Source organism: Molossus molossus, unplaced genomic scaffold (assembly GCF_014108415.1).
Source record: "Molossus molossus isolate mMolMol1 unplaced genomic scaffold, mMolMol1.p scaffold_m16_p_1, whole genome shotgun sequence".
NCBI lineage: Eukaryota > Metazoa > Chordata > Mammalia > Chiroptera > Molossidae > Molossus > Molossus molossus.
In genome coordinates, this window is record NW_023425344.1 from 226590031 (window position 1) to 226602434 (window position 12404).

The window sequence follows — 12404 nt, forward strand, 5'->3', positions numbered from 1 at the left end:
AATTGCTTTCAGTAGGGAAAAGCACATCTTCTAACCACTCTGCGCAATCAAGCTCTCCAGCCCCGAGTCTCACCGGCAGGCGCGCGGCTGCTACTGGGAGTACTTGGCAGCGGGGCAGGAGGACCCGGGTGGCCGCCGAGCCGTCCCACAATGCCCCGCTCGCGCCACCCGAGGGCGGAGAGAAAGGACTGCAGCGGGGGTAGGGATTCACTGAGAACTCCGAGAAGTGCGCACGCGCACCGACCCCGGCGGGCCCTAGCAACCAGAGCAGTGACAGTAGCAACCGCCGGAATGGTGAGTACCTTCAGGCCTTGCAGCCAGAGCTGAAAAGAGATTGGAAATGGAAAGGGGTGATTGTACAGTGTAGAGGGTTGGGAGGGCGGAGGGTGTCCCTGAACAGCTGAAGGGAGCCGGGAGCGGATGCTGGCTCCGTGGAGTCACAGGCCTGGGGCGAGACAGAAGACGGGTGGTCTGGGGCCACGGTGGTTTGGGGCGGATTAGAGGTTGGGATAATGTGGTGGGACTCTGGCAAAGAAAAGGGAGGGCAAAGTGTAGGAAATTCTCGAAAAAGAGCGGATTGGAGCGGGAAGGTGATGGAAGGGAGTTGGGTGAATAAGGATATCTTTTACGTACAAGTACTTTCTCCGCTGGCGAGATGGAGTGGGGAAGCTGGTTACGAGAGGAATGCGTGTCACCATTGCAGCAGTGTTTGAAACCTGCGATGTGCCCAGGTCGTCCTGATGACTGCGAGTGCAGTTATTAGGTAACGCTGTAAAACCCAGTCTGATAGAATGTATTAGGTACCGTTTCTCAAATTTCAGTGTGCATAAAGTATGATTTTAGTGGGTCTAAGCACTGTGAGGTTGTTGGAATACAGATTATGAGTTTTTAATATGATGGGGGATTCAAGAATGTGCATTTTGAAAGTGCACCTCAAGTTACTCTGAAATTGGAGGGCGCCCCACCACACTTTGAGAAATACTGCCTTAGATTTGAAATCTATCATCTGTCTACTCAATCAAAACCTTTATGAAGTAATGATTTTACCTAGTGATGCTCCTCAACTCCTACTTAAAATGTTCACTGTCTTGCTTACATACTTGCAGTTCCAACTAGTAGTTTGAAAAGGAATGCTGTTGGTTAGTTACAGACCCACCCAAATCTACTTAGCAAAGGATGTGATTGTCCAGCCTGGTGGAGATATTTATGAAGAATAAGTATAATTAGTTGTCTTCCTTTTGTGATTCCAATGCTATATAAGTGGGTAGAAATTGAGCCCAAGAAATTAAAATGATAAGGAAGTCATGCCCACCCTCAACCACAAGATTAAATACCACTCTTTTTAAAGTAGTTCCCCTCCCTTCCTTACTTTATTCCATAGGCATTTAGCTAAAATCATTGCCAAGGAAAGTAAAAAGTCCTGGAATCTACATTTATATTCAGGTGAAGAAACAGTCAGCTCTAAATCCTGAAAGCATGAATGAACCATGAGGATTACTGAAAATCTTCAAATAAAGAATCAGAACCAGTAATTAGATGAAGCTAGCTGAGGTTGCAAATTGTTAGTTCTGGGGACCTCCGGAAATACAGGTCCACATAATGTGTTATTTATTTATAAAGGACTTTCCTCAGATACATATATCTATATATTATTGATTGATTTTTAGAGAGAGGAAGAAATATCGATTTGTTGTATCACCCATTCATGCATTCATTGGTTGACTCCTGAATGTGTCCTGACCAGGGATGCAACCTCAACCTTGGCATATTGGGATGACCCTCTCACCAAATGAGCTGCCCGGCCTGGGCCCCACAGAGTTTTTTAATTTAAAAAAAATAAAACTTCCAGTGTCTTGAAAATGATCATATTTCACAACTAAACAGATTTCTGGCTTCTCTGGAAAATCAGAAATACTATATTTCACCATCAGACACTTTTTTTTACATTTTTGTATTGAACATTTTTGTATTACTGTCATAATTGGCAGCATTTTTTCTTTTCTTTTTTATTTATTTATTAATTTGTTTTTGTTACAGATGTTTCTCATTTTTCCCCCATTAACACCCTACTCCCCCTCCCCCATCCCCAACTTTGTTGTCTATGTTCATTGGTCATGCATACATGCATGTAAGTTCTGTGGTTTATCTCTTGCCCCCCAACCTCCCCTCCTCTGAAGCTTGTCAGTCTGTACCCCACCTTTATGTCTCTGGGTTAATTTTGTTCAACAGTTTCTTTGGTTCATTATATTCCACAAATAAGTGAGATCATGTGATATTGTCTTTCTCTGCTTGGCTTGTTTCGCTGAGCATAATACTCTCCAGGTCCTTCCATGCCATCTCAAAGGATAAGAGATCTTTCTTACAGCTGCATAGTATTCCATTGTGTACATGTACCACAGCTTTTTAATCCACTCATCCACTCAACACTTGGGTTGTTTCTAGATCTTAGCTATTGTAAATAGTGCTGCTATGAACATAGGGGTACATATATTCTTTCTGATTGGTGTTTCAGGTTTCTTAGGGTATATTCCTAAAAGTGGGATCACTGGGTCAAATGACAGTTCAATTTTTAAGTTTTTGAGGTAACACCATAGTGTTTTCCACAGTGGCTGCACCAGTCTGCATTCCCACCAGCAGTGTACTAGAGTCCCCTTTTCTCCATACCCTCGCCAACACTTGTTGTTTGATGATTTGTTGATGACGGCCATTCTGACAGGTGTGAGGTGATACTTCATAGTTGTTTTAATTTGCATCTCTCTGAGGATTAGTGATGTTAAGCATTTCTTCATATGTCTCTTGGCCATTTGTATGTCCTTTTTGGAGAGGTGTCTATTTAGGTCCTCTGCCCATTTTTTTTTTTTTTTAATTCTTACCCGAGGACATTTTTCGATATTTTGTTTAGGTAGAGTGGGAGGAAGAGAGACAGAGAGAAACATCGACATGAAAGGGACACATCGAGTGGCTACCACCCACACGACCAACCAGGGCCGGGGACAAACTGCAACCGAGGCACATGCCCTTAGCAGGAACCGAACCTGGGTCTCTCCAGACCACAGGCTGACTGACACTCTGACCGCTGAGCCAAACCAGCCAGGGCCCTCTGCCCATTTTTTAATTGGGTTCTTTGTCTTCTTTTTGTTGAGTTGTATGAGCACTATATATTTTGGAAATTAACCCCTTATCTGATGCATCATTGGCGATTATAGTCTCCCATATAGTGGGATTCCTTTCCGTTTTGATGGTTGTGGCAACATTTTTTCTTAATGGTACATAAAATAAGGATGTTACTTCCATTAATAGAGTTCTCATATTTGGAGAAATGTGATATTAAGGTAATTCTTGTCTCAAGTCCCACCTATTAACAGTTTTCTAGAGCCAAGTAGAGGCTGTTTACATGGCCAGCCTTATCCATTAATGATGCCCATTGGTTCTTTAAGCATTTCAGTTTTTGATTCCTGCTCTCTACAGGGGAACTAGTGACCTTATAAACCAATTTATAGACAGCTAGATTGCTTCCAACTTGAAAGTGTTCTTATATGTGTCTTTTTAAGGACCATGCAAGGATTTCTCTGGGAAATATACCCAGGAGCGGGATTGCAGAGTCATAGGGTCTGTTCACTGCCAGACTGCTTTCCAGAATGGCTTTGCTAGTTTTTACTTCCTTCAGAAATGCATGAGAGTTCCCGTTTCTCTTCATTCTCACCAACCTATCAACTTTGGCCAGCCTGAGGATATATTTTAGCATTCCATTGTTTTATTCTGCATTTCTCCCATTCTTAATGAGTTCAAATACCTTATGATATTCTTGTTACTCATCTGGATTTCAGTTTCTGTGCATTTCCTGTTAATGTTTTTGTTTTTGTTTTTGCCAACTTTTCTGCACTTATTGAAATAAATGTGATTTACCCCCTTTAATCCAATAATAAATGATTTACATTTATACCTTTTTTGTTGTTAAACAAACTTTATGCTCCTGGGATAAGCATTTCTTGATCATGTTCATTATATACCATGGCTTTGGAGATCTAATATATCCAAGCTTTTCAAATCTGTGTTGAGAAATAAAGAGGGCTCCTTATCTCATTATAGCATCAAGTTACTCTAGCCTCATAAAATAAGTTGGCAGCTTTCCTTCTTTTTCTGGTTTCTGAATCAATTTGTATAACAGGGAATATCTGTTCCTTGAAAGCATGGTAGAACTCACTTGTAAAATTATGCTTGGAGTTTTAGGGGAGGAGGAAAAGGAGGGTAAATCTCTTTGGTTATCTTTTTGTTGTTGTTTGTTAATCCTCACCCAAGGATATTTTCCAATGATTTTTTTTTTTTTTTTAGATAGAGTGGAAGGGAAAGAGGGAAGGAGGGAGGGAGAGAGAAAAACATTGATGTGAGAGAGACACGTCGATTGACTACCTCCCACAGGGCCCCGACTCAGGTGGGGGATCAAATCTGCAACCCAGGAACATGCCCTTGACCAGGAATTGAACCCAAGACCCTTTGGTCTGGGGCCTGATGCTCTAACCACTGAGCCAAACAGGCCAGGACATTTTCAGTTGTCTTTTTTTTTTTTGTCTGGGGTATACTGTGACTTTTATTTAATAGCTGCTTAAACAATATCCAGTACATGGAGGGTGGGAAGGGTGGGAAGAGATAAACCATGTGCATGTATGTACAACCAGTGGACACCAACATTAGGCTGGGGAAAGCAGGAGGTGGGTGGGAGCTGGAAGGAGGGGTCAGTGGGGAAAAAAGAGGACATCTGTAATACTTTCAACAATTCAGTTGTTTTTTTAATGTTTTAAATAATTATTGGTCCATTAAAATTTTGTAATTCTTCTTGTGACAGTTCGGGCACATTTTTTCTTTTTCTTTCTTTCTTTTTTTTTAAGAAATGCATACTTTGTCTAGCTTTTCAAAATTATTACCATGTATTTGCTTTAATATTTTATAATATTTTATTTTTTAAATTCCTTTGGTATCTGTGTTATTTCTCCTTATTCAGTTTATATTTTTAACTTGTATATCTCTCTTTTTTGATCAATCAGGTTTGCCAGAGATTTACAAACTAACTTACTAACTTATCATTTTATTATTGCCCCGCCCTCCCACCTCTGTTTCTCATTGACTTCTTTGTATTTCTTGTGCCTTCTTGGGGTTTGTAGTGATGCACTTTTTCAAATATCTTGAATGCTTAGCTTATTTGTTTTCTATCTCTTGTTCTGTCTTTTCAAATGAATGTATTTAAAGCTGTAAATTTACTTTTAAGTGTTATATGTATTTCTCAAATTTTGACTTTCTGTCTTTTATTTTATTATTTTAGTTTAATGTATAGTTTTTTTTATTCAAGGGTGACTTATTAGTATGTCTTTACTTTCTAGACATAATGCTATATACTTTTCAAACTTTCCTTTTGTTTTTGTTTAAGGTTCTTTTTTAAGGAACTCTAGCAGTAATCCAAAGGATGTCTTTCTTTGCTTATCTTTAAAGCTTTAAATATCATAATAAATGGAAGCTAAGATATTATTAATTATAAAATACACATTATTTTATGTTCTACAAAGAAAGAAAAATAAGTTGGAATTAAACTATGACATTTCTTATCACTTAGAATTTTTATTTTGTACTTATTGATGGAGTTCTTTTAAACATATTTAGGCATGCCCAGCCGGTGTGACTCAGTGGCTGAGTATGAACCCATGCACTAAGAGGTCACCGGTTCAATTCCCAGTCAGGGCACATGCCCAGGTTGTGGGCCAAATCCCCAGTGGGGGGCATGCAGGAGGTGACCAATCGATGTTCTCTCTTGTTGATGTTTCTATATCTCTCTTCATTCCTCTCTCTCTAAAAATCAATAAAGAAAAAAATATTCTTAAAAAAAAACATATTTAGGCATATAGATTTTTTTTTCTTTTTTTTAATCCTCACCCAAGGACATTTTTCCATATTTTGTTCAGATAGAGTGGGAAGGAGAGAGAGAGAAACATCGACGTGAAAGGGACACATGGAGTGGTTGCGACCCAACCAGGGCTAGGGACAAACTGCAACCAAGGTACGTGCCCTTAGTGGGAACCGAACCCCGGTCTCTTCGGACCGCAGGCCGATGCTCTAACCGCTGAGCCAAACCAGCCAGGGCTAGGCATATAGACTTTTATTATATATCATCCTTTGTAAACATAAAAAGGAATCTATGTACATGAGATAAAATGGTTATTGGTTTTCTAAAACTTCACCACTGCCACCTGGCCACTGCAATTATAAATTGTTCCTGGTTGGAAATGGCATCCGAATTTCAAAGATGTTAAAATGTAAAAGAAGTCCAGCCAGTATGGCTCAGTGGTTGAGCATCAACTCATGCACCAAGAGGTTGCTGGTTCAACTCCCAGTCAGGACACGTGCCTAGGCTGTGGGCCCGATCCCCCGTTGGGGGCATGTAGGAGGCGGCCATCTGATGTTGTCTCTTATCGATGTTTCTGTCTCTCTCTCCCTCTCACTTCCTCTCTCTCTAAAGTCAATAAAGGAAAAATTTTTTTCTTTTAAAAGTAAAAGAAGATGTAGATCTTAGAATCAATGAAATTACATATTTTAATACCAAGTATTACAAGCTATATATATATTTATTTATTATTCAATCCTTACCTGAGGATATTTTTTTCCATTTATCTTTACACAGAGGGGGAGGGAGGGAGGGTAGAGGGGGGGGAGAGAGAAACATCGATGTGAGAGAGACACATTGTTTGGTTGCCTCCCGCACGACCCTGACCAGGGCTGGGAATCGAATTGCAGCTGAGGTACTACATGCCCTTGACTAGAATTGAACCTGCGACTCTCTAGTCCACAGGCTGATGTTCCAACTGCTGAGCCAAACTGGCCAAAGCAGAAGCTATATATATATTTAAAAAAAATTTTTTCTTTATTAATTTTAGAGAGAGAAACATCAGTGAAAGAGAACATCATTGGCCACCTCCTATATGCCCCTCACTGGGGATTTGGCCTACAACCTGGGCATGTGCTCTCACCAAGAATTGAACCAGCAACCTTTTGGTGCATGGGTTGACTCTCAACCACTAAGCCACACCATCTGGGCAAAAGCTGTATATATATATATTTGTAAACCAAGTGAGAGTTATATATATGGGCATTACATCATGATTCCCTTAATTTCCCTGAAGAGGTATTTAAATAAATCATCCTGATTTCAGGAAATAAAAAAACTCTTTGCATATAAAGCCTCAAAGAAACAAGTTAATTAATTAATTAATTAATTAATTTTTTATCTTCACCCAAGGACATTTTTGCATATATCTTCAGATAGAGCGGGAGGGAGAGAGAGAGGAAGAGAGAGAGAAACATTGATGTGAGAGAGACACATCAACTGGTTGCCACCCACACAACTTCAACCAGGGCCAGGGACGAACTGTAACCGAGGTACGTGCCCTTAGCGGGAACCCAACCCAGGACTCTCTGGTGGTCCACGGGCCAATGCTCTAACCGCTGAACCAAACCAGCCAGGGCAACAAGTTAATTTTTTTAATGGTAGATACCAAGGCTAATAATTATTGCATGAAATTGAATCAACAGATTACATCAATAAAGACAGCCTTGTTTTTTCTTCTCTTTTTAAGGCAAAAGCAACAACAATCAAAGAAGCCCTAGCCAGATGGGTGAGTATATGAGTTTTACTTCTTTTATAAACCATAAAAGGAGAATTTTTAGATAGTTGTTTGAATGTGACCATTCAGTAAAAGGGACCTTCATGGTATTGGAACTATGTTGCTGTGTTGACTGTGGTGGAGGATACATGAACCTACACAGGTGATAAAAATGTGTAGAACTTAATACACCCATACAGACACATTCACACCAATATGTACAAATGAGTACAAGTGAAATTTGGAATATTTGATTTAAATCAGTGGATTGTATCAATATTAATTTTTTGGTTGTGATATACTTAGAAAATATTATTGGGCAGCATACACTGTGTTATAAAAAGAATATCTTCCAAAATTCTTGGTATTTTTTGGGTTGTAGTTCAGACTGAATTGTGTATAAAAAAAGAAAGACAAGCCCAGGCGGTGTGGCTCAGTGGATTGAATATCGTCCCATGGACTGAGAGGTCCTGGTTCTATTCCTGTCAGGGCACATGCACTGGTTTGGGATTCGACCCCCAGTAGGGGCATATACGAGGCAGCTGATCGATGTCTGTCTCTCACATTAATGTTTCTCTCTCTCTCCCCCTCCCTCTCTCTCTAAAAAGTCGAGGGAGGGAAGGGGACCAGTCAATGTGTCTCTATTGCATGGATGTTTCTATCTCTCTCTCTCTCTCTCTCCCCCTCTCTCCTGCCTAAAGATAAATGGAAAAATGTCCTCAAGTAAGGATAAAAAAAGAAAAGAAAACAGTTGCTTTTACAAATCTGAATCTGATATTTAAGGAAAGGTTGTTTAGGGGCAAGCAGTTCTTCCCAGGAAGTGTTTTTGTTGCTTTGTTTGCTTTTGTTTATTAATTGATAGGCTCTAAAGGGATTTTAAATATTACAGAAATTAGTTATTTTCTTTTCTCCTTTTTTCCCATTTGGTTGGGACCTAACAATAAATTATCTTAGTTGGCTATGTAGAAGCCTGGTTATCAGAGTCAGTAGTAAAAGTGAGTAAGTGAACTGTGAAGAATGCACAGAATTACTAAATTCTAATAATTGTTTTGAAATAAAGATTGAAAAGCCTTGGGAAATTCTGGCCTCCTTCAACTCCACATTAAAACCAGAGATCACTGCCCTGGCCAGTTTTGCTCAGTGGTTAGAGCATTGGCCCTCAGACCAATGAGTTGCAGGTTTAATTCTGGTCAAGGGCATGTACTTCGGTTGTGGTTCGTCCCCGGTCCTGGTCGGGGTTGTGCAGGAGGCAACCAGTCGATGTGTCTCATGTTTATGTTTCTCCCTCTCTCTGTCTCTCTCCCTCCCTCTCTCTCAAGATAAATAGAAAAATGTCCTTGGGTGACATTTTGATCCCCAAAAACCAGGGATCATCACCTGGCTGGTGTGGCTCACTGGATTGAGTGTCAGTCCCATGGATTGATTCCTGGTCAGGGCACATGCCTGGGTTGTGGGCTTGATCTTCAGTAGGGAGCATGCAGGAGGCAGCCAACTGATGTTTCTCTCTCTCCCTTCCTCTCTAAAAAATCAATAAGGACATATTTAATTATTTTTTCTTTATTAATTTTAGAGAGAGGGAGAGAGAGATAGATGCATCGATGAGAGAGAACATCATTGGTCACCTCCTACATAACCCCTGTTGGGGATTTGACCCACAACCAGGGCATGTACCCTGACAGAAAATCGAACCAGTGACTTCTTGGTGCATGGGTCAATGCTCAACCACTGAGCCACAGCTCTGGGCAATAAAAACATATTTAAAAAAATAAAAATAGCCCTGGCTGGTTTGGCTTAGCGATTAGAGCTTTGGCCGTCGGACCAAAGAGTTTCGGGTTCAATTCTGGTCAAGGGCACATGCTGTGCTCAGTTGTGGTTTGGTCCCTGGCCCTGGTTAGGTTCATACGGGAGGCTGCCAGTTGATGTGTCTCTCTCACATCAGTGTTTCTCTCTCTCTCTCTCTCCCCCTCCCTCCCTCCCTCCTTCCCTACCTCCCTCCCACTCTATCTGAAGATAAATGGAAGAATGTCCTCGGGTGATGATTTAAAAAATAAAACTAAATAAAATTAAACCAGGGATCATTATCTTCCAAATTAATTTTATCACAGGAAGAGAAAACCAGTCAGAAGTCATCTGAAGCCAAAGAGATAAAGCTTTATGCCCAGATTCCTCCTATAGAGAAGATGGATGCATCCTTGTCCATGCTTGCTAGTTGCGAGTAAGTTCTCGTCTTTATTCATTCTTCTAGTTGTTTAAACAGCAATTAAAGAGTTATTCTCCCACCATATTCCCAGATTTAAGGAACTCAGTTTTTCACTAGTGATTCTCAGGAGTGGGGGATGACTAGGAAATATGCAGATTTGATCAGTAATTTACACTGTACAGTAATTGACTCGGCTGTTTCAAGTGAAAAAAATGAATAATTCCTCTTCAAGTCAAATCAGAAAGATATGATTATGTGTTATAGTGTCATACTTTTTGAATTTTAAATTTGGCTCTGCCACTCTCTGGCTACGTAATATTTGGCAAATCGTTTAATATCTTTGTACCTTAGTTTCTTGTTTGTAAAATATGGATTATAATAATACTTATTTCACAGGATTGTTGTGATGGTTAAAATAGTTGACATATGTAAACTATTTTAAAAAAGAATAGGTATGCATTAAGTATTCAATAAGAGTAGTTTTTATTATATTTTTTTGCATGAAATTTACTACGGTATTAAACATTTTGTCAAAAAAGGAAGACTAAGAATGTGTAATTATGCTTCCTTTAGAAATTTGTTTTTATATAATTAAAGTATATAGAGCCCGGCTGGTGTGGCTCAGTGGTTGAGCGCCAACCCATGCACCAAGAGGTCGCTGGTTCGATTCCCGGTCAGGACACATGCCCAGGTTGTGGGCCCGATCCCCAGTGGGGGACATTCAGGAGGCGGCCAATTTATGTTCTCTCTCTTCGATGTTTCTATCTCTCTCCCTCTCCCTTCCTCTCTCTTTCTAAACATCAATAAAGTAACAAAAGTATATAGAAAAAAAATCTAGATAAATATATATGAACTATTAAAAGTAGTTACTGCCCTGGCAGGTTTGGCTCAGCGGTTAGAGCGTCGACCTGTGGTTCAGAGAGACTTGTGGGTTCGGTTCCTGCTTAGGGCGCGTACCTCTGTTGCAGTTTGTCCCCGGCCCTGGCAGGGTTGTACGGGTGGCAACCACTCAGTGTGTCCCTTTCACGTCGATGTTTCTCTCTCTCTCCCTCCCACTCTATCTGAACAAAAAATGGAAAAATGTCCTCGGGTGAGGATTAAAAAAAAAAAAAAAAAAGTAGTTACCTCAGGGGGAATGTGTGGGGTGGTTAGAATTACATATGATTTCTTACAATATACATTTCTGAGAGATTTAACACATGAGAAAAATAAATATCTTCATAATGCACATATATAGTTCTGCTTTTTACAAAAGGGAATCATATAAAATGTATTGTTTCGCTAGATGGTTTTAAAACTTAACTACATATCATAGACATCTTCTCAATGTAGCATCTGTAGCCCGATCTCCTTTGTTTTAGTGGCTGCATAGTATTCCTCAGTTGATGGATGTTTATAGATTTTTTTTTTTTTTTTTTTTGGTATGTGCCCCTAGTGGGAACTGAACCCGGGACTCTCTGGTCTGCAGGCCAACGCTCCAGCTGCTTAGCCAAACCAGCCAGGGCTACCCATTTTTTTGTTATTACAATAATACAGTCAATAATAATTCATATAACTTTGGGCATTTGCATTAGTATTTCAATAGGATGTATCCTAGAAATGAATTACTGGGTCAAAGAACACATGCATTAAAATATTTTTTTATTTTATTATAATTTTTTTCTTTATTGATTTTAGAGAGAGAGAGAGGAAGGGAGAAGGTGAGAGAGATAGAAACATTGATGAGAGAGAACATTGATTGGCTGCCTCCTGTATGCCCCCCACAGGGGATTTGGCTCACAACCTGGGCATGTGCCCTGACCAGGAATCAAACCGGAGACCTCTGGGTGTATGGGTCAATGCTTAACCACTGAGCCACACCAGCCGGGCACATTAAAATATTCAATAGATAATACCAAATTGCCCTCAAAAAGGTTTTCTTGGAATTTTCTATAATGAGTATGTATTAACTTTTATAATCAGAAAAAACTATGAAGATTTCAAAATGAAGGAATACATGCCAAGTCTGAAGGGAAAAAGAAGAATTCCAAAGGAAGTATAACTTAAATATCATCTCCTGTGGGCACTAGAGAAATAATTTCTGATATACCATTTAAATTTTTTTCATATTAATTCAAGTTTTCCTTTGTTCTTTTTAGGAAGCTTTCACTGTCTACAAACTGCATTGAAAAAATTGCCAACCTGAATGGCTTAAGTAAGTGATCTACAATAACAGATGATTCTTGGATTTTCTAGTTATTAGAATAAACATTCCAGAGACACTATATAATCCCAGAAGCCAGCACCTGTTTTAACCACAGTAATTGTCAGATGACAGAGAGAATATATAAATCATTTATCTTAAGTTTGATTATCCAAAGAAAATTACAGATACATGAAATCTGAACATTTTAAATATATTTTAAAGCTTTTATAGACTTAGAATTGAGCTATCGTAAATAAAAATCAGATTTGTGTGTGTGTGTGTGTGTGTGTGTGTGTGTATATATAGATATATATATTTTTTTTTTTGGTACGTGCCCCTAGCGGGAACTGAACCCAGGACTTTCTGGTCCGCA

At 39.6% G+C, this 12404-nt stretch overlaps 1 protein-coding gene across 1 annotated transcript in view; it reads left to right on the plus strand.

Moving 5' to 3' along the window:
- The first annotated feature begins 239 nt into the window (after positions 1 to 239).
- The window catches only part of DNAL1 (dynein axonemal light chain 1), a 40456-nt gene continuing 28291 nt past the window's right edge, over positions 240 to 12404 (plus strand). Inside the window, exons 1-4 of the mRNA XM_036271632.1 lie at positions 240 to 294; positions 7620 to 7658; positions 9752 to 9861; positions 11985 to 12040. Coding sequence (XP_036127525.1) covers positions 292 to 294; positions 7620 to 7658; positions 9752 to 9861; positions 11985 to 12040 — 208 coding nt within the window. The 5' untranslated portion in view covers positions 240 to 291. The remainder of the gene's footprint in view (positions 295 to 7619; positions 7659 to 9751; positions 9862 to 11984; positions 12041 to 12404) is intronic.